Source organism: Fulmarus glacialis, unplaced genomic scaffold (assembly GCF_000690835.1).
Source record: "Fulmarus glacialis isolate BGI_N327 unplaced genomic scaffold, ASM69083v1 scaffold8605, whole genome shotgun sequence".
Classification (NCBI taxonomy): Eukaryota; Metazoa; Chordata; class Aves; order Procellariiformes; family Procellariidae; genus Fulmarus; species Fulmarus glacialis.
This window is the reverse complement of record NW_009214874.1, coordinates 18,634-40,791: the sequence shown is the minus strand read 5'-3', so window position 1 is coordinate 40,791 and position 22,158 is coordinate 18,634. Positions and strand designations below refer to the sequence as shown.

Sequence of the window (22,158 nt, the reverse complement as noted above, 5' to 3'; positions counted from 1 at the left end):
GCCAACAGCGACAAGTACGTCCGCACCGCCGTGCACATAGTTACTGCGGGAGATCCTGTTGTCCAAATTCCCCGGGACCAGGTCCTCGCTACGGACTGGTGCTGGTCAGAGGCGTGAACATAACGCCCCGGGCAGATGAGGTGTGCTTGTAAAACTCGCTGTGTGGGTGGGGGCCTTTGTCGCTTGTGTCATTTGTCGAGAGGATACATAATGCTGGCAGAACTTTTTATTTCTGCTGTGGACTCCTGTTTATCCCTAGCAGGTAGACCATCAAAATATTTACTGAATAGAGTAGTAGGGAAAGGAATGTTCTTGACGTGAAAAAGGACACAGAGAAAAGATGACTTTAAAAGGTGTTTAAGCAAAACAGCCTGTTCAGAAATGACATCGGAATTGCCAGGTGCACTCTGCCCACTAAAGCTTATTTTGTCTTGCAAGAGCAGTACACATCAGATATATTAGGGTTCTGTTTCTCAAATAGAATAATATACTGAAAATTACACTTTATGCTATATATGTAATTGTCTGGAATATATATATACACCGACACACGTCAAATAGGTGTTAGAGTGTAAATTTGACCCCTCAATGCTACACAAAGAGGCCGGTATATAGTTACTGGGGAATGGACATCAAGAGCAGATATTTTGCCGATAAACTGAGTGTGCTTGACCAGTTTATTACCAGGTGAGTCTGGAAACGTTTTGTTACTTTTACAGTGGCAGAAAACTTTGGGTTTGTTGGTTTTTTCCAAGTTGTTCTTTGTATCATTTCTGGTTTTGACTTTGCTAAGTAGCAACAACTAGAAAGTGAAATTGTTCTGACCCAAGAGAAGTGCACAAAGCAAAAATGAAAGTAAACTGAGAAACGGGGAAAGTAATTTTCTTTCTGATTCTTTGTTCCCAAGTCTCACAGGAACAGAGCTGTGGCTGCTCTGATTGCTGTTCTGGGAGGAAGGGGTCTGGCTGATAACTTGTATTAGGTGTTTTTATTATAGCTTTCGATTCTTTCAGTGGTGGAGAACGTTGGTTTAGACTCGTCAAGTATCAGACTGCAAAGTCTTTAGTATCTTTGTCTTTTCAGGTACTGCACACCCCGCTACACGGACTTTGAAGACCTTGAACGAAAATACTGGAAGAACCTTACGTTCAATGCCCCTATCTATGGTGCTGATGTTAATGGCACACTTTATGACAAGGTAAGAAAACTGGTTTGGTTTTCAAGTAACGGTTATCCCTGTATATTGCATTCCATAAATACTAATGTAGCATTTGACTCTTAACTTTCAGAAAGAGTTAATGATAGTCTTAGCAGAGTTCCAGCTTCTGGAGTAGGCAGGAACACAATAAACCATATGCTTATAACATACTCTCCATTTAACCTAGGTAGTTAAAGAAGGCTCATAGAGGTAACATTCTAAGGGACCTCTGTTAGCGCTTCAGTGTAATACAGTTTAGTTCAAGAAAGCAAAAGCTGCTGTTGCGTAAGTGTGGCTTTTACACTGCTTTGTCCTGAAAGGCATGTGAGATTTGGAAGTATTGATGGGTGAACACGCACTGCTTCGATATCCACCTGTGCATGTATTTTTGTGGGGCAGCTCTGTAGCCATTATGTATTAGGATGATAAACATTAGAAAAGGGTATGCATTCTACTTGCTAGTCTCCTAAATTATGGTGATTTACTCTCTTAAAAGATGTTTGGAATGAAAAGTGTTTCTGACCAAGAGGGTTCAGACATCAGCTCAGGCTCAGACTATTGTTCTCTGCTCTGTAAAGTCTGTAGCTTTATGATTATTTCTCCTTCCTAATCATTACGTTGGTTGATAACTTTTTTTTTTGCTCCATAAAGGTGGCTAGTAAACAATCAGTGTGTAAGCTAACATCATGCAAAACTTTTGTTTTAGGTGAACTAACTAATGGTTTGAGCTGTGCCAGTAGATGATTTGTCTTGATAGCTTTTGCAGCTGTCCTCTGAGTTGTGTGGTTCTGTTCTTCATAATGCTTGTTTAATGAGGCTTGTGTTTTGCAGCATGTAGATGCGTGGAATATTGGCAGATTGAACACGATCCTGGATATTGTGGAGAATGAAAGCGGCATAACCATTGAAGGAGTGAACACTCCTTACCTGTATTTTGGCATGTGGAAAACTTCCTTTGCTTGGCATACCGAGGACATGGATCTCTACAGTATTAATTACTTGCATTTTGGGGAACCCAAGTCATGGTAAGATTTTCTAGGGAAGCTTCTAGATGTAGAAAAACAATACCATAAAATACTGGAGTCAAAGTTGTGAAGTTAGGAGAGTTGACTAAAGGAATTATCATTCCTCCGATCTTGCACTGCAGTAGTATCTGATGACAAGAACACTAAAAACCTGTAAAGAACTGCAAAGCAGTGCGTGTCCTCAGTAGCATTTGTTTGGTTACCTTCTAGAAAGTCCATTTGCTGTCCTGATGTAAAGAGTTCTTCAGAATTACAGTGTAAGGTGGACACTCTCTGCTGCGATAGGGCCAGAACTTGGAAAACTTGCTTATGATTTCCTAAAATGACCATATGGCTCTAAAATGACCATACAGAGGTAATATGTCTATTGTCACACAGGCACTATGGGAACAGGCAGTTTTTAACAGACTTTGAAATGTAGCTGTTTATCATAGATCTAAAAGCAGGCTAGTGAATCTTGGTGAGACGTTTGTCCAGTGTCTGAGCTTTCATGATTGTTTTTAGGGGAGGCTCCCGAATTTTTCTGTAGCATGGGTTGCATTTTGAGAGTGAATCACTCCCTTCTGTTCACAAATAAATTTCTCAAGGAACTTCAACAATTGTTTCCATGGCAGTTTTGTTGGAAACTAGTATTTTTGGCTGCCTTTTAATACAACTTTGAAGTAAAAAATAATAGCTAGCACCATGTGACCAGTGAACAACCCCATGCAGTGGCAATAGCATGGGAACATGAAACAGAATAGTTCAGTCAGATAAACCTTTTGGGCATTGCTTCTTTTACAGTAGTACGTGGAAGAAGTTAACTTTGCTGATACCTTAGTCTGATTTATTTAACAAGGAACTCCATCAAGAATATGGCACTCTATTCCAGAGCGAAAGCAAGCTAAGTAGGTGGTTTTATTTACTGTAGTCAAACCAACTAGGTGTTTGTGGCGCCCATAAAAAGGTGTGTACAGAGAGAGAGAGAGAGACATAGCCCTAAAGAGCACGCCGCAAGCTGTGCACACGTTAAGGATGTGGCATTGCGTCTGACTTAGTCCCATCTTGGTCTGAGCAGCTGAAAGAGATGATTGCATTTTCTCTCTTGCTGTGTTCCTCCTTGCACTGAGTATACTAGCGATTGCATGGCGGTGAACTGAGACACGTCAGGAAGTGCTCTTCCCTTTCTTCTCGCAATTCATGTTTTGTTGTGCAGATCTGCTAATTAAATGCATCAGACTTTTTGAGTTCCGTGACTGCTTAAGCAAAAGTCAGTGGAGGAGATGGTCAGCTTTTGGCTCTTGATTTTTCTTGGGATAGAGAGGTAGAAGTCCTTGATAAAGATTTTTAGCTTTATATCATCAAACTTTGAAAGAGACAGTGTAGAGATTTTTTTTTTTTTTAATTAATTCATGCCTTGATGCCCGTTTATGATTTCCGGTCAAACTTTGAGATTTTGTCATGTCACTTGAACTTAACAGACTTGTTCTTATGACTGCAGGTACTCTATCCCTCCAGAGCATGGGAAGCGACTGGAGAGACTTGCAAAAGGTAATCGGGCAATTAATGTTCTGCCTTTTGTGGAGGGTGGGATAGACAGCTGCAACAGGTTTCAGCTCTTTCAGAGTACGACATGCCTGTAACTTTTATAAGAGCACAGGCTGGCACGACGGAACTGATAATTTGCCTTTTAGAATATAGATTATATTACTTCTGAGTGTTTGTTTATAGTATATGCACAAGAGAAATGTCACATTACAAATAATGCAGCTGTGGTCTGTCTAACCTTTAACGAGAAAATCCTTAACCTTCCAGTTCTAATAGTCAATAGTTATAGCCAAGGAAAGATCCTTCTATGTGCGGTCTTTCTTACGCTCTTTCAAACTGGCATCTGTTAAAGATAAATCTCCAGGAGTTGTCCTTTTTCTTCAGAATACAAGCTAGCATACTTCAAATAAGATGGTCCATGCTTGTAGGCCTAGGGAAAAATACTGTTTAGACAATAACTTTTCCTAAAACTTACTGAAAAATTAATTTAGTTCACAGTAGAACGGTAACATCTCTCTTTGACTTTATTTTAAACAGGTTTCTTTCCAGGAAGTGCTCAAAGCTGTGAAGCATTTCTCCGTCACAAGATGACCCTCATCTCTCCATCAATTCTGAAGAAATATGGCATCCCATTTGATAAGGTGTAGAAAAGTAATCACGGTTGTATCAGCTCAGTCAAGAGATTCATGCAGCCCTGTCTCATCTCTAACAGCAGCCAATAGCAAATGCTTAAGAGGGGAAAATAGGAACAGGAAGGGTATAACGCAGTCGTTTCCCACTGTACTGCCATTTATCTGATAGTTGGGGCCTGAAAGAGTTTGAGACAGAAAAAGCTGTCAAGGACTATTAAAAACAAAGGCTCTGTCTTCTGTGATTTTTTTTTTTTTTATTTTTTTTTTTTTAAAAAACTTAAAGCTATAACCAACATCCTGTGTTAGATTAACTTCACTGCTTAGCTGTATATTCAGCGAAAAGAGATTATTCTTTTTTTTGTTTTGGACTTGTCCCCTGCTAATTTCGTTTGTTGTGATCTGCTTCCTCAATGGAAAATATGGCTTGTTCGCTATTAATTTTTTTCATTACATTAATAACTTTATAGACTTCCTTACTTTCTCAGGTGATAACCTGAAACCCCCCCTCCCTACACACACACATTGAAGATCAAGTCTTTGAATACTTATTCAGAAATACTGTCACATCTGCGTCGGCAGCTGAAGGGTTTTGTTGTCATGAACCTTTGTTAGACGGGGGAAATGTTGAAGAGCAGCAGTGGAAGGCTGACTGAGAGTTGTACTTGAATATGAATAGCAAAAGAAAACAGTAGTAAATTTCCAAGTTCTGTGTGGATAGAAATTTTACTTGGCCTTAGATACTGTTCAGCCAAACCTGTAGCTGATACAGATAAGTACCATTATGACCTTCAGATAGCTTGTCACAAAGTATTTCATATATATAATCACTTCTGTGCTATTTTGACCAGTTGTGTTGTGTTTTAGTAAAAAACTGTTGAATGTTGCTTTTCAGTAAACAGATACTTAACATAAGTAGGAAAATAGTGAAGATAAGTATCAAGACTATCCATTGAGGCAAGTAACTCCAACCACCATCTGTGGGTGGGGTTTCAGATACGCTGCATGAGGGGTACAGCAGCTGCTTTTATTCAGACCCACCAAGTAGACTCTTAAGTTGTGAATAACAATGCGATGTCTCAATTGTCTTCTAGGTTACACAGGAGGCTGGAGAGTTCATGATAACCTTTCCTTATAGCTATCATGCTGGCTTTAATCATGGCTTCAACTGTGCTGAATCTACCAACTTTGCTACTCTTCGGTGGATCGAGTACGGGAAGCAGTCTGTACTGGTAAGTCGTCTGTTGCCATCATATTGTTTACAAATAACCTGATGCCCTGCTGCTCATTAAGCCCCCAGTGTTTGTTCTAAGGGAGTGAATTCAGTGCTTTATCCATTTGAGATGTGATGTTTGCTTTCTGATACAGTAACAATGTCCAGTCAGCCTCCTGTTTTGTGTCCTTGTTTCAACTATGGATAGCATATAACATGTTTTTTAGCATTGTGTAGATCAAGTGAGGCTTCAAAGAAAGGCAGGGGACTGGCTGTCTTTCCAAAGATGAAAGGGAGTGCTTGGTGGCCAGGACTCATCAGTATTTTGTCTGATATTTTAAACATTATTTATTGACCGTTTAGCCTGGAAGTATGATTTTGGTGACTTAAGTCACTTATCAAAATAAGTATCTTGGCTGAATCTTTAGACTGGATAGTGTTATATTGCTGTAGAGGTGCCTTACAAACATGGATTATGTTTTCAAAAGTTACATTGAAGTGAATGTTTTGAAGCACTAGTTGTAACTATGCCCAGACAAGGGGAACCTCTACTGCTCTGGGTAGGCCCAGAGTTTGTATGGCTCCGACTTCCTCATTACAGTCTCTGGTTTTGCTGGCTGTTCTTATATGACCTCATTTTAAAACAGTCAGCTTCTACCGGCAACTCTGTAAATAGGCTGGTGAGCTTTCTTTCTTAGTTATTGTGATAACGTCTGGTTTTCTGTTTCATCGTTTTTGCTGGCTTTTCTGCCCTGTTTTTAGTAACTTAACACATGCTCTTTTGACTTCCTGGGGAAGAGCCTTGAGAGTTTTGAGGCTCAATTACGTGTAACTGTGGGAATTTTTTCTTCAGTTAAGCTCCTGAAAGCAAAGTGATATAGGAATGCAGAGTAGAATTGTTGAGTATGTGGCCTTACTTGAATATTTTTTGTGACTTCAGTGCTCGTGTCGGAAGGACATGGTGAAGATCTCCATGGATGTGTTTGTGAGGAAGTACCAGCCAGATCGTTACAAGCTTTGGAAAGCCGGGAAGGACGTGACTGTCATTGACCATGCTCTTCCAACCCCAGAGGCGGCAGAGTTCCTTAAAGGGGATCTCATGCAAAAAGTCAAGAATGGGAAACAGTGTGCTGAAGAAATGGAAACAGGAGAGACTTGTAAAGAGGAGGTGGCCGGGGATGAGACGAAAAGGTAGTCCTTTATGTAGTCCCCTGCTTTTTCTATTGGATTATTAGAAATTGGGCCCAGCTGCAATTGGATGTTTGCCATTCTGGTAGAACAACAGCAGTCAGAGTTAGCAGTAGTCTGTTTTCTTGGGAATAGGGTTTACTCTTAATTGTTTTTACTGTTTGAGGCCACGTTGATGGTAGAGTACCACTATTTCTGTGGTAGACAGGAAATGCGCCAGCTTGGAAGGTAGTTCTTCAACTTTGGGCAGTTGCTGCCTAATACATGATTAACAGATGCTGAGGAGTCATCCTTCTGATGAGGGATCCCTCTAAGGATTACAGACTCTGCTTCTGTAAAGGCAAAGAAAACACTTCTGAATAATTCGGAAACTATTTGGCTTGCCAGATGCTGTCTCATAAAACACTGATCCAAACCAGGCTGTATTTTATGCATCCAGGCACAAATTCAACAAGCTTACGTGTTTGCTAACCTGACATGTGGATTTGTTTTCTGCAGCATCCCCAAGCATCGCATAGGAACAAAAAGGCACAGGGTCTGCCTGGAAGTGCCTCAGGAGGTGAGTGAGAGTGAGGCTTTCCCCAAGGAGGAGCTGAGCTCCACGCAGTATGAAGCAGACATGGCAGAGCCTCACGAGAGACCTGCGAGTGAACTTGTTCAGCAAGGTGAACAAGGGCTCAAGCTTCCAGGTAACTGTGTCAAGCTTTATCCTGGTACGGAGGGCCAGAATATTATTCTTCAGGGAGAGAAGCTGCTAGAGGTGAATCTGGGGCACTCTCTCATATGATGCTAGTCGGTAGGATGTTGTCATGTCCAAAAAAGCAGACACCTGTTAGAGCCATGGCAAGCACTTCGAAAGTTTACTGTCGTGAGACTTGAGATATTATCATTTGATTTTTCAAGACCAGAGGGTGCATCTAGAAGAATTGTAGGTTGCGCCCTTTAGTTACATTTGTCTGAAACTTCTGCCACTGATTTGAGTAAATGAAATAACTACAGCTTGAATTGTTAGCTTTTGTGGCCTATATGTGGATAACTCCCCAGTGAGAATTATATAAAAAAAAATGTTGTGGGAGAGCAAAGGTGTAGGTAGCCATCCTGTAGCTGCTTCAATGACTGACTGACCAGGTAGGTTACAGGGAAGTTGCCTTTCAGCTGAATTAAAAGGAAGTATTGCATGAGACTTGCTTAAGAAATTGGTGTTTCTAGCTTTTGATTTTTGGTCTTTTTATTTTGTCTGCCTGCATACAGAAATCTATTGGATGCCTCAGTAGTCTAAGGTCCTCTGTATCCCTGTTGTGTAATGTGACCTGTTTATAGAAATTGCTTAGCAGAACATACTTCCTGGTAGTGTGGGTCTGGTATGCTCTATAGGTGTTTTGTTTGTATTTTTGTAATCAGTAGGCTGGAGGAAAATTAACGTGGCTTGTAATTGGTCAGTTATCCTTGCTCTTAAGGGAGGAGCAAGGGGCCTATGGAACAATATAAGAACAGGGCAAACATATGTAATGCATCCCTCTAGTATTCTGTTTTCCAACCTTTAGCAGCTTGTATTTAATAATCTTCTATTGGTTGTGGGGTTTTATTTTTCTTTTATTAAGTCTCCCATGAACCCTTGTAACCTCTTACCCACAGCATCATGTGGCCAGGAGTTGGGCTGTTTAGCTACGCTGTGTAACGGATCATCTCTGTTTGTTTGTTTTTAGCTCACTCTCTGCTAGTTTTGTTTGATATACCCTAGTTCTTGTACTGGAAAAGGCAATGAGCAGATGCTTTTATTCTCTCTCTCTCTCTCTCTCTCTAAGCCAACCATGATTTTATAGGTGTTTGAATTAACGATCTACTCTTTACATGACTTAATGTCACTTTTTTGTGTGTGCAGTAGTTTGCTTTCCTGTTTGGCTTTGTGCAAATGGTTGCACGAATGTTCTCTCTGCCACCCAGACTTTAGAAGAAGTCAGTATATCTTTTCTTCTAGATCGTGTGGACGCCACCAAATTTGAAGAACTGAAAACAGTGAAGCTTGAAGAAGAAGAGCAAGAGCAAGAAACAGCTGCATTGGATCTCTCAATTTCACATTCTTCAAATTCCTCTTCAGCTTTGATGACTTCGAAGCAGAGTGCAACTTCCAGCATTCAGCCCAGCTCGCCTGCCTATTCTGGTTCTTCTGACTCTGAATCGACTGATCTGTTGGCAAAACGAACTCTTCCTGGGCCAGCTGGGGTGCTTACAGTCCATAGCTATGCTAGAGGGGATGCCAGCGGATCTGACAATGAACAGACTTCAGGAAAGAAAGCCAGTGTCACCGCCAGTGTGAATGAGCAAGAACTGGCAGAGGTATGAATAGCAAGAGTACTGAAAGCTTAAGGGCTGTATTATGTGCTCACAGATTTGCTGTGACAAAACTTCCTATCAGTGCAGATTACGTTTTCGTTCCATTGATGTTGCTTAGTTGTTAATGTGTTTTTTAATACCTGTGGGTTTTGCTAAACAAGAATTAAGATGAAAGTCTTACACTTTTAACTCTTCTAGAAAACAAGGAGATCCCTTGTTTTGCGAACCACTCTAAATTATTCAAGTGCTTAAGGGAAAGGGTAGCTTGGTAGTTTTGACATGGTAGTGTTACAGGCTGATTCAGGTCCTTTTATAGTAATAGACACCTATTTGTACCTAAAATGAATCTAGTTCAATCCAGCCTTTATTAGGAGCACATTAATATGTTTGAGGGTTTTTTTAAATATAAAATTGCATACATGGTACATTTGTGTATCCCTCTTAAAAAAAGAAATGATGGAACAAAAATTATTGGTTGGGAGAATGTAAATCTGAGTGTTTAGGAATTGCCAATTAATGTTTTATTAGAGAACCCAAGAGAAGGCTGTAATAGTTAAAATCTTACCTGGTGGTGTCTTCTCAAATTATTGTTTCCCTTTTTAAATCTGTGTTTAGAGAGTGGGAGGCCAATAATGATTATGTCTTTGAAATTCAGAAATTACAGAAATGGAACAGCCAATGGGCAAATCTGTTGATAATTAAGCTGAAACTGAGAAAGAGTTCTCATGGATATTTTAAACTAAGAAATTTTATTGCTGATCCTGATGTCTCCATTGCATGCTCCATAGAGGGAAAAGGTGAAATTCTGAATGGGCGTAGATTGTTTTCCCCAGTATGGTGTATTTTGAAACAAAATTTTCCATCAGATGCTAACTGGGAATGCTAATTTCCATTTGAATAAAAGCATTTCTGTTTCTTAGAGGTCTTGTATCCAGCTTTGTGTAGGAGATCAAAGATAATGATTGTTATGCTCTCTTCTGGCTTCTTTATGAAAAGAAGAGATTTAAAAAGATGTAAGATGCATTTAATCTAAGATTTGCCTCTGCTCTTAGAGGAATAACAGATTCAAAAAAAAAAAAAAAAGGTGGGGTGCGGGGTTCTTATCTACTGAGAGACTTCCTGGGCTGTTAAAATCATTGCCTTTATTGCCTTGCTTTCAGGTTAGCAGTAATTTTGTCAGTGTGTCACTTGTTTTTACATAAGGCTAAGGGAAGAGGAAATAACGAATGTTGTAGTCTCCTTCTTCCAGTCTGTCTGGAAAGACATCAATGCAAGTAATAAGCAGAGAGGGTGAAAGTTTCCTTCATTTAAAATAAGCCTGTTAGTTTGAGATGCCAATGAACTCTGTAATTTTTTTTTTTTTTTAATTTGGAATTTTTAAGTTGACATACAAACTGAGGATTTCTCCAGCACGTGTTAGACTTCTTATCGTGGCTCTTCTAAGTTGAACCATTCAACTTGTCTGTCTTTTTTTGTCTTTTACACGATTCTTACATGAACAGACTTGCATGAAAAGCTACACTAGGACCTGTGAAAAGTCTCTATTCTAATGGCTCAAGAGAGCTAGCAGAGCTCTATCTGGTTTTCCCTAGCAAAAGTGCTGCAAGCAGTTCTTTCAAAAACTTAGCTAGTTTAGAGCTGAAGTTAGTTTGTTAGAAATAAAGTCATGGAAGCATGTGTGCATTTTGGGGAGGATTCTTTAAGTTCAACATAAATTCCTTTAAAAATATCAAAAGGACACGTGCTAATTGACTGCTAAATTGCTTCTCCTTGTCCAGGTAGCAAAGGAATACTTAAGATCAATGAAGGAGAGTAAGAAGTCCAAGGGTCGTCGCCAGCCATTGAGCAAGCTCCCACGCCATCACCCGCTCTTGGTTAAAGACTGCATTAGTGATGATGGTAAGTAAGCCTTGTGCTCTTTGGGAAACTGTAGAGAGGGTCTCAGCTTCTGTGGACAGTGTGGGTATTCCATTAAGTAACAGGCAATAAATAGGAGTCAGCAAGTGACACCTCTGCATCCTAGACAAGGTGCTTGGCTCATTTTTTGTGCTTGCATCATTAAACTTTTCTCTCGAATGGTGTCTTCTTTCTTTCCTGTTCCATTCTCTGGAAAGTCACAACTCTGAAGGGAGAATTAAACCGGTACCAGAGACTGTTGCATAATTGTGTCTGCCTTAGAGCATTCCAGTAATTGACATAAATATTCATGATTTAAAAAAAACCAAACACCAGATTCTTTGGCTGACAGTCTTGATGTAATTTGGAGCTGGTGCTGTTATCACCCAATAAGCCTATCTTGTGTCTGCACAGTTGCTTGATGAGTAGAAGCCTCTTAAAGAGGAGACAGAGTTACTGGCTCCCATCACTCTTCTGTAAATTTGATTCCTGGCGGTCTTTCCGTCATCTCCATTCATAACTTTTTGTCTTACTTAGTTTCATTTGCAAGAATGGTATTTATAAAAGGACACATAATCACTGAGTTAGTGATCTCTTATCGCAGAGGCGTCAGAGCAACTAACACCTGAAGAAGAAGCTGAGGAAACAGAAGCATGGGCCAAGCCACTTAGCCAGCTGTGGCAGAATCGGCCACCAAATTTTGAGGCTGAAAAAGAATACAATCGGACCATGGCTCAGCAGTCTCCTTACTGCGCTGTTTGTATGCTCTTCCAGACATATCAGGTATGTAGACCAAGTCTGTTAATGTTATCGTAGAAGTAACTGAATAGGTTGCTGCTGTGATGCATAGCTTTAAAAATGTTGTTTTGCATATTGCCAGTTAACAACAGCTGTATCAGTGTTGCACTCTTCCCAAGGAATTGTTCCAGGAGAGCATAATTGTGTGACGCTCACCACACCTGTGATGGACTGCCTGTGGGTGCCCAGGGGCTCGCTCACCTGTTCAGCAGAAGCTGTTGTGTTCTGTGGCTTTTGCTGGAACCACAGGATGGAGCTGGAACGTTGCTGGAGCTGACTATAAAATCCCGTTTCTCTTTTCCAGACTAACACCTTCACTTCTACATTTTTTTAAAAAACACTTCAAGTCCACTCATAGCACATGGTCTTTGGGAAGCTGGCAAGGAAGAAAAGCTTTTACTTAAAGGGATTTAGGGTTGTGTTTGTGGATGGCATAGATAGAAAGCTGTCTTTTCTTGGAGTATGTTCATATTGACAGTAGCTATGGCATGTGAAAATGTGCTTTAACAAAGTGAAGCTGTAGCAATGCATAGCTTGAGATGGGTTGCAGAACCCCTTTGTCATGTTGACTAAATACTTAGGCAGGAGTCCCACACTGAATTTTTTGCTGTGCCTAAGCTAAGTAATTTTAAGGTAGGTTGGATAGCTGTCTGATGGCATGTTCCACCTGCAACTTAGAGATAGTTTGTCCCTTCCCATAAACTAAGCATATTTGATTCATTTGAGATCAATGTATGATTATGGTGGCACTAGAAACATGTTCACCACAGTTTTGGAAATAAAGACCTCAAATTTTTGTTGGGGGTTAATATTGCATATAGTTCCTAATTTCCGTGAAAACCATAGACCATGGTTTCTGTTCAATCTTGCTATTTCTGTCTGAGAGTAGATTCTTGTTAGGACTGGAAATTCTACACAGAAGCTGCATAGTACATGGATTTCACTGGTGCTGACAGTGTATAAAGTTAACAATTTGAGGACGGTTTAAGTTCTGTTAGCTTCTTTTTTTGAATTCTAAATGCTATTAAGCAGAAAACTCTAGCTGCATGTTTTCAAATGTCTGTCTGCACCAGGCAGTGAAGCAGAAACTCTTCCAAGATTTGAGCTGTGGTTAGGGTCTTTGTTCCAACTTCAGAAAGTCTATAGCAAGTCTGGGAACTCACTTCAGTTACCCATTCAAATAAAAAATTGGCACAAAATGCCAGACAAATACTCACTTTTCCTTTGTGAAGAAGAAAAGTATCTAGCTGCTTGGAGAAAAGTCGCATTTTGTTCAACTTTGTTATAGATTTCCCTCAGTCATTTAGTCTTTTGCTTGACGTGCAATGTTCAGTGTAAATCAGTAAGTTTTACAGAATCTGAATAAACAAGACTTGTTGAAAACATATAAGTTCCCCTCCAACTGTGGTCCTTACCCAGACTTTTTTCCTACCTTTTAATGCACTGTAGGAGGGACAGTGCAGCTTCATTCTGCTACTGCAATTTCTGCTAATAATATTTTTAAAAGATTAGGCAAGCTACTTTTGTGGTGGCCTATGAGGTACAAAAGATGGTTTGAAACATTCCTTCAAAGAGAAAGATTCATTTCGATTTAGTTGTTAAGAAGGGTAACTGGAATGGAAGCATATCCCTGTAAACTTTACATGTAATTGCTGTTTGGCTTGACACTGCTTTAGGTGAATAAATTACAACAGATTAGCCTGAAAGTCTCCTGAGCTTTAACTGGGAAACTACATTTTTAGTCTGCTTATTTCCCAGGAACAAATTAGTTTCAAAGCCCATTAGACTTTTTCAGTACTACACTAGGAAAAAATAATGGGGATTGTAGTAGGTGTCTATTTGTGTGATCATAATCCTCCCATATTGAGGTAAGATAGTAGTGTTATGATCCTCTATGTTAGGGGACGGGGGGATGCAGCAGAGGTGTTGCCTATAGAGCATGAGGTGGGCATCGGTGATTCCATCTCTTCTGTCAGAAGAGATGCAGTTTGATGTGTATCTTGTTGCTGATTAGAGGGATGCAGTTCAGACCTTATGTTTAGCCATTTGGATAGAAAAGAATTTCATTCTGAAGCTGAAGTAGCTGAGGACTTTATAAACTAACTATATTTTCACCTAACCTACTAACTCTTTAATCTTTCAGCACGTTCATTCTTTCTTTAAACTGGATTTATGTATGGAATAGTGGGTGAGTAAAGATGATGTGAGACAGTTTTACTTGTAAAACTTAAATTTCCTGTCCATCCCTTACAGGCAGAGTGTGGAGGCAACAGTCAAAACTCTGGAGTAACTCCAGCTGCTGTGGATGGGAAGATCAGAACCAAACCCCTGATTCCTGAAATGTGCTTTACTACAACTGGCTGCAGCACTGACCTCAATCTTTCAACCCCCTACTTAGAGGAAGATGGAACCAGCGTACTCATCACCTGCAAGAACTGCCATGTCTGTGTTCATGCAAGTGAGTGCATCTAGACTTAACCCTAAACTCTAGTGTTCTCTGTAGTAAGTCTGTACATCATAGCAAGCCTCTACCAGTCTGTTTAATGTACTAGATAGTAGAATAGACTAAGTTCAGCCGTTATCTGAATGGTATACACTTCAGTGCTAGCCACTGAAATACGGAGTTGGCTGCATGGATAACTTGACATATACAGCATCATCCTTAGGCTTGTTGATTTTAATTCCTGCTTTACTTCTGGGCCCTAGGGGAATGGGTCTGAGTTTAGGTAAGCTCTTAAGTGAGATGTGTCTGTTCTAGGTTGTTATGGTGTATCCCCTGACAAGGCCACTGAAGACTGGATGTGCTCCAGGTGTACAGAAAATGCCTTAGAAGAGGTAAAGTTTCTCATAAGATTCTCACAGATGGAGTCTGGTACATCTGGGAACTTGCTACAAAATTAATTTCTGTGGTGGGTTTTTGGTTTTTTTAATTCCCTCCTGTGAAAAGAAGGCAATTTAGAGAACGTTTAAGAGCCAGTCTGTTGTATTTTGGCGCTTTTTAAGCCGTAGCAATATAATCCTTTTAACTAGCGCAAAGCTGCAGAGTTCATTTGAGTCATAGAGAAGATGTTCTGCATGGAAGTGGGAATACCTCCATTGTCTGTCTTAATTTATAGTAGCTACTATTTCTAAAACAGAAAGCAACTTCTGTTAATAACTAGGGAGGCATGCACATATGAAGAAGGCAAGAAGAATGGCATTCCCTCAAAAAGCTATATAGGCTCTAGATCAGCAGAACGGGTCAACCTTTTGAATTGTATTTGCTCGTGTTTGTTCCAGGTCCTTTTACACATCCTCAAAGGATATAGGGTATTGTGGTTATAAAAGGAACCCATAACAAACAAGTTGAACAAGTCTTCAGTGGTAGGTCTGCTTGCCTTCCACAGACTTGGAGTCGATATTTGTTGCCCTAAGGGCAGCAGCTTTTGAGAGCTAAAGGGCCAATCTGTACAAGGTAGTTAGCTCTTTTCTGACAGTGAAACCATTTTCTTCCTCTGGACATGCATTTTGAGGAGGAAGTTCTGAAGCAAGTGCACCGCTCTGGACTTCACTCTTTCACCAAATGCTTTCTTCCTTGTGCCAGGACTGCTGTTTGTGTTCATTACGAGGAGGAGCACTGCAGAGAGCCAATGATGACAAGTGAGTGCTCCAGCTTTTTTGGTCTTAAGGGAGAAGCTCAATTCCTAAGTAGCTGAGGGTAAGCTAGTAGAGCCAATGTCTGCATTTGGTGTAACGGAGTGACCAACAACACCTTTCACGCTTTGTGTTACTGGGAGGGCTGTGGCAAAGTGTGTTCATTGTGTTCACATGCAGGAATCATCATCTCTTCAGGTAATGCTTCACTCTCATTCTGTTGACAGCAGCTGTTAATTGCTTTGCATTTTATAGTACAGAGATGTAATGTGCAGAGGTACAATGTACCACATAAAAATAAGATTCCTGATGACATAACATCTCTTGAGTACCTTCTCGTAGAGGATTTTGATTTCTCCATGTAACATGTGGTGGCAATGGAGACAAAGGACAACCATAGCTTTAAGTAGCACAACATACTGAAATTCAGGGTACCTCTGCAGCAAGTGTACTGCATACAACTGCCTGTCCTGTGTCCTTTGGTGTGGTGGATCGTCTGAAGTTATTTGGTGTAAAATAGCAGTGGCACAGACTTGTAGCACTGTGAGGTGACTGAAACGTGGCCTCCAAAAATTTTGTGGATGTTATATGGAGCCTCAACCTCTTGGTCACGGTCTCAAAAGTAATTCAGTAGTGACTGAGCAGTTGCTATGGGACAGGTTTGTGAAGGACTAAGCCTATCAGGCGAGCTTTTGTAACGCAGGTATGCAACCAGCACAAGCTACACTAAATTGCTGTCCTGTTAAGCCTGTTAGTAGTAGATTGGAAGTATGAAGAAATCTTGGTTTTGCCCTCAGTGCCCTGTTACTAGCAATAGGAACGAAGATTACACTGCTAGTTCTCAGAGGCTATTTATCGTGGTTTATACAGCAAACTTCAACGGAACTGTATTTACTTAAACTCCAAAGTGTATTCTGTTGGCCTAATGCATATTAATTTCTTTTTCCCCTCTTCTGTCCTCACAGGTGGGTTCATGTGATGTGTGCTGTAGCTGTACTGGAAGCAAAATTTGTGAATATCGCAGAGCGGAGTCCTGTAGATGTTGGCAAAATCCCCCTGCAACGTTTCAGACTGGTAAGGATCACCTATGCTTCACTGGAGAGGTTTCGAAGCATCTCTCCAGTCTATTCAGAATCTGAGAGACTTGGCTTATCCCTCCAACCCCAAGTCGTCTCCTCTCCAGACTGAAGAATTTAGTCTGCTCTGTTCTTTATATGGGAAATGGCAATTGTCCCTGTTGCCATTTTTTTGAACCTTTCCATGTTCTAGTATATGCTTATTCAGATGAGGAGCGAGCAAGCGGGGCACAGTTTTCTGTGTCTAGCAAATGGCATTTATACAGTGGTGTAATGATTTTTGTTTGTTATTTTTCTAATCGCTAGTATTTGACTTGCTTTATTAACTACTGTTGGGCACTGAGATGCTTCAGGATATGTGAGGCATTTGTATAATGAGTGAATGTCTTCAGCAAGAAGGCAACTGTACTTAACTCTTCTAACAGCTCAGTGTTGAGGGGAAAATGATTTTAAGTGCTTTGCACGTGCTAATGCATTACAGATAACATTCTTTTCCTACAACAGCCCATCAGGCCTGACCCAAGTGTAATTCGGTCACTGGTAGTAGTGATAGAATTTTAACTTGTTACTTCTGTGTTTTGGTTGGGTTTTTTTTGGTCTCTGATCTTTGCCCATTATTCTAATCGTGTTGCTCTTCTCTGTGTAACTTAATAACCAAGTGCTGAAAGGCCCTGTTGACTTTGGAGCATTGTAGACTGATTTAGTCTAAGGTCTCTTGTTGCTAGCATCCCTGGGTCGCATGCTTTGTGTATGTTGAGCTGGTAGATATTTAATGTACATTTTTTGTCTATGGGGTTACTTTAAATTTATGAATTATTGCCTTGTCATAAACTAGAACTGGTAGCCTTCTGCTTCTTTTTAATCAGAAAGTAGCAGTGTTCTCACAGAGAGGAAATGGCACAATATCAGATACTCAGACCAGCTAGCCCTTTGTGTGGAGTAAAAGCTAGTGCCAACCAATAACTGCTAGTTTTGTGTCCACAGAAATGCATTTTCTGCAAGAAAAGAAGAAAGAGAATTGCAGGTTGCTGCGTACAGTGCTCACATGGTCGGTGTCCCACATCCTTTCATGTCAGCTGTGCCCAAGCAGCAGGAGTCATGATGCAGCCTGATGACTGGCCATTTGTTGTCTTCATTACCTGCTTCAGGCATAAGATTCCATCTCAGGCAGAGGTGGGTAGATCTGTGGCTCCCAGGATTTGAACTGCAGTATCTTGGAGGGAATGAAAAGTTCAGCTCTTTCAGAATGTTCAGTATAATCTCACGGTGTTGGTCTTGGATTCTGCTCTAAACCTTGCTACTGCTCTGAGTGATCTTAGTCAGATCCTTTATTGTATTTTGGTTTGCAGCCCAGAAGGACTGAGAGCATTACATCCCTCCTATGGCTGTTGTAATGAGGAATATTAGTGGGATTTATGCTGTGATATTTAATACGCAGGAGTTAGTGCTGGGACTCCAGCAGACTGCATGAGTGGTCATAGAATTTCATGTTTAAGTGACTGATTAGTTTATAAAGTTCCCTTGTAGCCCTTTTAGCCATCAAAACCACAGAAGCCTATTAGACAATATTTAGTGTAAAGGCCTTGCATTGTTGTGAAGAATGAGAGCTTATTTTACTAAGTAAATTAATGACAGCTGCATCTAACAGGTTAAGCTTTAAGCATTTGAAATACCAGAGGCAGAACTTTTCTAAAAATGCGGCTGATGGTGTCTTGAGTAGAGTTACTCACCTCATCTTCCTTGTCTGCCAGCACTGGAGCTACAGTCCTCAACACATTCTATATTGAGTCACTGTGTAAAAAGTGATTTTTTTTTCTTCTCAGCGAGCTAAGGCTGCACTCCAGGATCTGTCACCTGGACAGATAGTCATCAGCAAGCACAAGAATGGTCGCTTCTATCAGTGTGAAGTGGTCAGCCTTGCAAAGGAGACTTTCTACGAGGTCAACTTCGATGATGGTTCCTTCAGTGATAACCTGTATCCAGAGGACATTGTGGTATGTTATGCAGTGGGAGTCTGGCTCCGGTAGAGGGCACATGATGTGAGTGAAGTCTTGCTGCTGCAGAGCAGACACACCAGGGAATTTGGTAATTGTTCCAATCCTAGGTTGTCTTGTGGCTGAGATGTGCTGCAAGATGGCCTTAGGGGTGTTACATGAGACTGACTTAACTGAGGGCACATAGGAACAGGTGTAACAGGGAGTGCAGCTAATCTTTGGCGGCTTAGCAGTGGTAGGTCTGAAGGAAAACTTGCTGATACTTGCATACCATTCCTGCATATGAAGTACTTTAAAGTTGGGCCCACTGTTGGGATTTAAATACAGATGATATACGCGGATGTCTCTCAGCCTAGTTCTCCATCCCTAAAATGGAGTAATTGTTGGGGTGGTGTGCAGTGTGACTGGGATGCACTCCCAGGTGCTTTGCTGAATCTTCACATAAGTAAGCTGCTTACCCTTCTCCTTGTCTCTGCCACCTTCCGTCTTCATGCTGTAGAGTCGAGACTGTCTTCAGTTAGGTCCCCCAGCTGAAGGAGAAGTTGTGCAGGTGAGATGGACAGATGGACAAGTTTATGGAGCCAAGTTTGTTGCATCACATGCCATCCAGATGTACCAGGTAAGAATTGTTGTCTGAAAATTCATCATTCATAACAAGCTGATCATGTTAACAGGGCTTTTCTTAAAGCCAGTAGAGCTATAGGGGAGTCATGCTTAAACACTTCGGGGGAAGTTACTCAGTGTTGTCAGCAATGCCAGATGCTGGTAACAGTTGCTGGAGTTAAGAGCAAAGTGGTTGCTTGCAGCTGTACTTATATCTGGCTACCTGATAGTGTCAGCTTTTGAAAAATTGCTGGTCTGCAATTCTTCAGCAGACTGTTCCTGTAGGTTAAACTACTTAAAGTAAGTTCGGTTTTGCTTTTCTCTGTTTAGTAAGAGTGCATCATGCCTTGCAAGCTTCCAAAAGGGTGAATGTTCAGGCCATATTAAAATGAGCAGCCAGACTGTCTTGTCAGGTGTTACAAGAATATCCCAAAACTTGCTAGGCTACTTTTACTGTCATGGGATTGGTGAGGTTTTGGTTAAAGTCTGTTGCAGTGTGCATACCTGCATATGTATCTCATACAACTCAAGTGGTCGAACATTATTTCATGAGAGCCCTCTGTGGGGAGGAGAAGGCAAGTTCTGGGTAGCTATGGGAGGGTTCTAACTTCTGAGACTTCTGGCAAAACAAGTTCTGTTTTTCTTCTAGGTGGAATTTGAAGATGGGTCACAGCTGATGGTGAAAAGGGATGATGTGTATACTCTCGAAGAGGAGCTTCCTAAGAGAGTGAAGTCAAGGCTGGTAGGTGAATGGGATGCAAACTTCTACTAAAGAAGCTCATTTAACTTAATTTGTCCTTGAATAACAAGCTGAGTGCATGACAGCAAAAGATTACAATCTGATGCTCTCCTCAATTGTTGCGAAGCTTGGTAGTTGATCAGGCTACAAAAGCAAAGTTCTGTCTTGCTCTGGAGAGACTTTAATTATCCTTCTGCAGAGACGGGAGTTCATAGCATAGTCACTGTTTGGGACAGCACATTAATACCCTTTCACGGCTGTATTCCAAGTTTCATTGTCTATTCTCATTGCAAAGAATGGCCAAGTTCCTTCACTTACCCTTTGCTCTGAAAAGCTCTTAGTAGGGTGGCATCAAGAGAGCTGGCCATTTTTAAAATTGTAAAATAATTCAGGTGGAAAAGTACCTCTGCAGGTCTCTGCTCCAGACACCTGTTCCTAACAGGGGTGACTTTGAAGTTAGACAGGGTTGCTCAGGGCTTGCTCCAGTCAAGTTTTGATTATCTTCAAGGATGGAGATCCCTTTGGGTCTCCGTTCTGTTGCTTTATGCTTCCCGCTATAAAAAATGTAACTATGGACAGCATGCTAGGGTAGGGTATCTTGCTTTGCAGCATGATCATGCACACCCTAATGCAGAACCTGTTGGCAGGCACGCAAGATGTTAGAGGTTTAAGAAAGAACGTATCACAGCTGAATCCTGTGACCAGGTGTTTAAATATGCCTGCTCCGTAACGCACAAAATGTACTAGACTGCTTGAAAGTTGGAACAGATGAGTGTGTTTATTCCTTGAAGAAAGTGATTGTGAACTTAAATTAGCTACTCAGTTAAATTTGAAACCTGTGATTCTTTAGATCTCTCATTATAGTTCACTTACACTTATCCCCAGACTTTTAAATCCAGTTTCTTTAAATATTTTTCTTCTTGTGTTTAGTTAGTTTTTGAAGAAGGCTGAATGTTCCCAAGTGTCCTGACTTGGTTCTTTCTTACATGCAGTAGGAGGATGTGGAGGCAGAGATTCGATCTGTATTCTAGTGACTAATTCTGTTTTTTCTCGTAGTCAATAGCTTCAGATATGCGCTTCACGGAGATCTTCGCAGAGAAGGAGGTCAGACAAGAGAGGAAGAGGCAAAGGGTGATCAATTCACGCTACCGTGAAGATTACATTGAACCTGCGTTGTACCGGGCCATCATGGAGTAAGCACTGCCTGTGGCAGAGGAAGAAGATGCCCACCTCCCCCAAGGATTTAAACGCTCCAGTACAACAGGCCATATTTGGATGCTTCGAATCCAGGGTTTTTTGTTTTGTTTTTTAAGGAAGCTAAAAAGCTGATGCTCTGCAGTAGCTGAAAGGCAGCTCTTGGATAGTGAAACAGATCCCATTTGCTGAAGCTGATGCCTGCAGACTCCTGGTCTGAAGTTGGGTCCTTACTGAATAAGCCAGCTTGGGGGTGTTGCTTTCATCTCGTCAAGCAGCCTTGCTTTTTTATTAGAGACAATTTTGACAGGTGGCAAACTCTTTTGGGAGTTGTAGCCAGGAATCTTGGCAGCTGCAGAATAGTACGGTCTATTGTTTTAATTGAATAATGTTCCTGATTTTGGGAGTCTCCCTGGTGACCACACCTGGGCTTGAGCAGGCAGTATTACTGGTGCTTGAAATTGAACCTCTTTTTGTATTTATATCCATCTTTTTGTTGCAAGCAGCTTCAGTCTCTTGTTTCTCAGCACCTCCTTTCTGAAGGTTGAGCTGTAGGCTGTTCAGATCCAAGCAGACAGGAGGTGCTTGTGTGAACAGGTGAAATGTGAAATTGAATCCTATAGGACAAATTATTTAACCCTCCATTTAATATTTTTGTTCCGATACTTGTTTTGACTTACTTAATCATAAGTTTAACTGTAATAGTATGTGCCTCAGAATCAGTGAGATCTCTCTGGAGCCCTGCGCAGTGCAGCCTTCTAACAAGAATAGGCATTCAGCTCCCAGTAGACGTTCAGCTCCCACAGAGTTTCTTTTGAGTTTCTCCCCACCCCCTCTAAGGCAATAATAACCAAAGGGACGGAGTCCTAACTCTCCCTTCTTGAAATCCAAGCATCACAGTATTGGGGATGACAGGGCAGCGGTATCTGAAGCAGTATGGTACCTCTTCTGTGGCAGCACTGTCTGTCGTGTGGCTGCAGGCTTTTGCTTACAACAGCTAATATTGGGTCTGAGACAGATAAAGCATGCACTGAACTGTATGTATTACTGAAAGGCTGTGCAATGCTCTTCTGAAGCAGGAGTGCTGCTGTGTTGCTGTCTGGCAAAGGTT

General features: G+C 41.0%; 1 protein-coding gene across 1 annotated transcript; it reads left to right on the top strand.

Moving 5' to 3' along the window:
* Positions 1-3: 3 nt before the first annotated feature.
* KDM4A (lysine (K)-specific demethylase 4A) lies at positions 4-21,730 on the top strand (the record flags this gene model as incomplete). Its single annotated transcript, XM_009578721.1, has 20 exons — positions 4-14; positions 1,084-1,198; positions 2,030-2,223; positions 3,704-3,753; positions 4,288-4,391; positions 5,474-5,611; positions 6,533-6,783; positions 7,279-7,469; positions 8,759-9,117; positions 10,893-11,013; positions 11,615-11,793; positions 14,062-14,266; positions 14,567-14,643; positions 15,392-15,447; positions 16,407-16,515; positions 17,502-17,690; positions 18,341-18,511; positions 19,011-19,130; positions 19,764-19,856; positions 20,910-21,730. Coding segments are annotated over 20 exons (2,874 nt in total), but the record flags the coding sequence as incomplete, so codon positions are not given.
* Between the last annotated feature and the right edge of the window lie 428 nt (positions 21,731-22,158).